Source organism: Triticum dicoccoides, chromosome 7B, assembly GCF_002162155.2.
Source record: "Triticum dicoccoides isolate Atlit2015 ecotype Zavitan chromosome 7B, WEW_v2.0, whole genome shotgun sequence".
NCBI classification, from domain to species: domain Eukaryota; kingdom Viridiplantae; phylum Streptophyta; class Magnoliopsida; order Poales; family Poaceae; genus Triticum; species Triticum dicoccoides.
In genome coordinates, this window is record NC_041393.1 from 194,195,586 (window position 1) to 194,200,245 (window position 4,660).

The 4,660-nt window shown below is 51.1% G+C and overlaps 1 protein-coding gene and 1 non-coding gene across 3 annotated transcripts in view; both read left to right on the forward strand.

The window, feature by feature from the left end:
* Positions 1-1,975: 1,975 nt before the first annotated feature.
* Positions 1,976-2,172, forward strand: LOC119342267. Its single transcript, XR_005165501.1, has one exon. It is a non-coding gene; the product is annotated as a U2 spliceosomal RNA (small nuclear RNA).
* A 325-nt stretch (positions 2,173-2,497) lies between these two features.
* LOC119341991 (pentatricopeptide repeat-containing protein At1g80150, mitochondrial-like) overlaps positions 2,498-4,660 on the forward strand; it is a 4,123-nt gene continuing 1,960 nt past the window's right edge. For both annotated transcript variants that reach the window (XM_037613836.1, XM_037613837.1), the window contains exon 1: positions 2,498-4,031. In XM_037613836.1, coding sequence (XP_037469733.1) covers positions 2,646-3,983 — 1,338 coding nt within the window. In that variant the 5' untranslated portion in view covers positions 2,498-2,645 and the 3' untranslated portion in view covers positions 3,984-4,031. The remainder of the gene's footprint in view (positions 4,032-4,660) is intronic.

Here is a 4,660-nt window from a genome sequence, read left to right on the forward strand (position 1 = left end):
CCCCCCGCCCGATGTCGGTTGGCCGGCACAGATGCTGGGGGGGCTACCTTGGCTGCACGAGCGGCAAGATGGCAACACCTGTGAAGCTCGGTGCTGGGGCTACCCTGTTGGCCATGTGCATCGACCTAAAGACGGTGGCCTTTGCTCTCATTCCACACCTGTCCCGCCAGCCTGGATGACGGCGTCCTTCGGGTGTTGCTGGTGGTTGAGGTGGTGGGCGCTTCGAATCTGGATTGGGGGAATCTCCTGGCCGGTGAAGGCGGCGTCGTGATCCTTCCCTTGCCCTCCACCTCCGTGTCCCAGGTGAAAGACCATAATCTACTGGATTGGGTGGCGACGACTCTCCGGCGTAGTTTTCTTCCTGGAGACGCTGCCATTGGCCGACAGGCGCCTTGCTCTTTGCCGGAGATGATGTTGCGGTCGAGGGACTGGCTTTGCGAGGTGGGGTCACCGTACTTGTCGTCCTTCCTCGGCCACCAACTTGACCTGGGTATGCGTGCTCGGGGGTGAGCAGCTATGTCTACCGACAACATGGCATTCTAAGATCCAGGATGAGAGGGCAGGGGGCCCTCTTTGAAGGCGGAGGCAGTCGGCGGGTCTACAGTGGTGGTTTGTGGGAGGCGACAGTGTGTGGCCGTCCTTTGGCGGCGGGTCGCTCTCTTGGCTTCTCCTTCTCATTTGGCAGGATGTGGAGCTCTTTGATGCTCAAGCCTTTGTGTGGTGCATTTGAATCCTGTTAGCCGTAGCATCGTGTATCTTTACCGATTACCTAGGTTTTCTTCTTTTTTGTTTCTTGTGTTGTTTGCCCGGTTATAATGTTGTTGTGGTTGCTTTAAAATACAAAGCTGGGAACCTCTTTCGTCAAATTAGGTATAATGATTTAGGTTGTTAGATAAAAAAAAAGCAGAGTCCAATGCATATGACAACACTATCCCACTGGCGATTTTTTTTGAGCATCAGTACAGACACAAGCGCTCATATACACGCGCATACACTCACCCCTATGAACGCACACACGCACACCCTACCCCTATGAGCACCTCCGAAAGACTGAGCCGGCATATCATCTTGAGATTTACGAAGCCACCGTACGCGCCTCATCGTTGACGGGAACGTCTCCTCCCACTGAAAGCACATCGCCGGAAATCCTGAAATAAATTCAGGAATAATGCGAGCACCAGGATTTGAACCCTGGTGGGTTGCAACGGAGAATACCCCCCAATCGGGAGGTGATGTACTCATGTTCTTTGGTCCGTGGTAGCGAAGCATGCCTTCCCCTGTAGTCTGTACATGCAGGACAACAGCAACACGTGTAGAGAAGCAAGGCCCGTCTTCTCTTCTGAAGCTGATGGCTGATTTTGTCCGATCGAGGATGGAATACACCTGCACCGCATCATGAGTTCATGATTCTTCCATCTACTGTACCATCTATGTACGCACAAGTCAGTAGGCAACCTGCATGTGCCTTTGACCGTCTCCATGCCGCGTAGGCTGGACGGAATGCCATCACGACAGCCTTAGAAATGGCAGAAAAATACGTAATTTTCGAAAGCCACGGTCATTCTGTATTTCTTTTTTCCATACCCATACCAAAGTATTTTATTCATCACTAGTCGTACCCGCACCGCCTCCGCGTATCCATCACAGCTTTTCTTCTTCTTTTATTGGTTGATTTTTTCTCGAGGGGTGATTTTTTTAGTTTAGCCAGGAGAAAAAGGATTTTCTTTTTTGAGGGAAAAGGAAAAAGGAAAAGGAAATAGAACAGAGACCAGATGGGCTGAAACTCTAACCGGATTCAGACCGTTGGGCTCTCTAATTAGGCCCAACCGCCCAGGCGACAAAGCAGCGCCCGCGTCCCCGTGCCGCTGGAGCGGGACAGAAGAGAAGGGAGCGGTTTAGTACCACCTCGACTAGCGACGAGCAGCGCGGCTGGGAGGAGCTCTATATAAGGAGGCGTGGCTACATATCACAACTCATACCTTTCTCGGCCTTTTGGCTAAGATCAAGTGTAGTATCTGTTCTTATCAGTTTAATATCTGATATGTGGGTCATGTGCCCACAACGATATTAAATTTATTTTTTATGGGGAAAGGTCCACAATAGTGGCTTGCCACTGGGACCCTTAGGTGTCGCCCAGGCTTTGCACTGCTGCCTGGGCCCGGCGCACCCCAAACAAATCGAATTTCTAATTTGTTTCAAATTGATGATTGTTTTCTGTTTTTTATTAAACCGAATAACAAAGTTAATTTCGATGGCGGTGCCTAGAATTGCTTCAATAATCACGATAAGCTTCCTGAATATGACAACCCCGCTGTCTATTCGGCCCGTTGTCCGTCCATTAATGCTGGGCCTAATCCCAATAATCATCAGCCCATGGTCCAAAACAGGTTGGGTAAGTTGCGGGCTTTTCTGCTCGTGGGCTTTAGCGAGCGAGTCCATTCGACTGCACGGTGGGTCGCGCCTCCACGCAGCCATCGTGGTGGAAGTAACTCTCGCCTCCAGTACCACCCCCCGCCTCCGCCCCCGACCATGGCAACCTCCACGCCGCCGTCCTAATTAACAGCCACTCTCCCAAGTCCCAACCTACCCCGAGACCCAGCCCCCCCCGCGCTGGCCGCGACCCGCCCCGGGATCGCGCGGATCAGATGCTATCCCTGGGCGCCCTCCGCAAGCTCTGCGCCGCCTTCGACGCCGTCGCGCTCACCATCATCGCCGCCGGCCTCTCCCACCCCCGCTGCCGCCCCTTCTCCGCGCGCGCGGCCCCTCCGCCGGACTTCCCCACCATTGCCTCCTGCCGAGCCGCGGTCGCGGCCTCCAAGCGCCGCCGCCAGCCCTCTTCGGCCCCCGCCGAGGCGCAGCCGGAACGGCCCGCGGACGCCGAGGCGCCGGTGCTGGTCAGGATCAAGAGAGAGCGGGACCCGGTTCGGCTGTACGAGCTGTTCAAGGCCAATGCGGACAACCGCGTCCTGGTCGAGAACCGGTTCGCGTTCGAGGACGCGGTGGCGCGACTGGCAGGTGCTCGACGGAATGACCTCGTGGAGGAGATCCTCGAGCAGCACAAGGCGCTGCCCCAGGGAAGGCGGGAGGGGTTCGTGATCAGGGTCATTGGCCTGTATGGGAGGGCCCGGATGCCGGAGCATGCTCTCCGGACGTTCCGGGAGATGGAGATGTACGGGTGCGAGCGCACGGTCAAGTCGCTCAATGCCACGATGAAGGTGCTGATGCAAGCACGGCTCTTTGATGAGGCCCTGCGGCTGTTGGACGAGGCATCGCCTACATACGGGGTTGAGCTGGATGACATATCGTATAACACAGTGGTGAAGATGGCGTGCGACATGGGGGAGCTCCATGCAGCGTACCGGGTAATGCAGGAGATGGAGAAGGAAGGAGTGCGGCCAGATGTCATCACATACACGACACTGATGGCTGCGTTCTATAAGAATGGCCACCGTGAGGTTGGGGATGGCCTGTGGAACCTCATGAGGTTGAGGGGTTGCATGCCCACACTAACCAGTTACAATGTAAGGATTCAGTTCCTGATCAACAGGAAAAGGGGCTGGCAGGCAAATGATCTGGTGCGGAAAATGTATGCAGCGGGGATAACACCGGATGAGATCACATATAACTTGGTTATTAAGGGATTTTTTGTGATAGGTGAGCATGAGATGGCGAAGACGGTCTTTGGTGCAATGCATGGGAGGGGATGCAAGCCAAATGAAAGGATTTACCAGACAATGGTGCATTACCTATGTAAGCGAAGGGAGTTTAATTTGGCATTCAGATTGTGCAAAGACAGCATGGAGAAGAACTGGTTTCCGAGTGTCGATACCATTCACCATCTGCTGAAAGGCCTTATGGTAATTAAAAAGGACAGGAACGCCCGAGAGATAATGAAGTTGGTTGCTGAGAGAAAACCTTCCTATTCAGTTGATGACGTGAAGGCCTTCCAAGACATATTGTCTCATGGGAAGACTGGAAGATAAGTTGACTGCTGGACGAAAAGTTTTGCTGTAAATGCACCACATGTAACTGTAAGGCTGTTGTTGACACTATTTCATTAATTTTGTTTTTGTGGCCAAATTACAATAAAATAGATTTAAAAGGTTTTCAGTGCTTAAATTATTCTTTGAGAGATCTCAGATAGTGGCATTTACTCAGCTGCTGAACTGTGTAAAAAAATCGCAGGAGAATCTTTACCTCTAATGAAAAATCATGATCACTCTAAGAGAGTGTCTTATACTCTGTCACAAACTAATGCTTCCAGATTTCTCAGACTATTCAAAATAGTTCAATATAGCGAAATATAGAGGAGTTGTTGCTGAATATTGCAAAAGAAGTAGAATCAAATGTGATGTATTTCAAGTTATGTTTGGGAAAATCTAAGGTTTTTCTTTTTTATACCAATTTCACGAAAAATAAGGTAGAAGATTGTCTACCTCTTGTTGTTTACTGTTTGCAACAGTATTTCTCGCTTGAGATTGAGGCTTGGCATACACAATAAGCTAAAGTCATTTTGATTATTTATTGATGAGCCATATGAAACTCCATGCAACATGTTTTATCTGATTGCAACCTAGGGTATTATCTTTTGTGCAACTTTCTCCTTGCATATCAAGTATGATTTGAAGATGTGGGATTTCCAGCTCTTTCCAGCTCATGG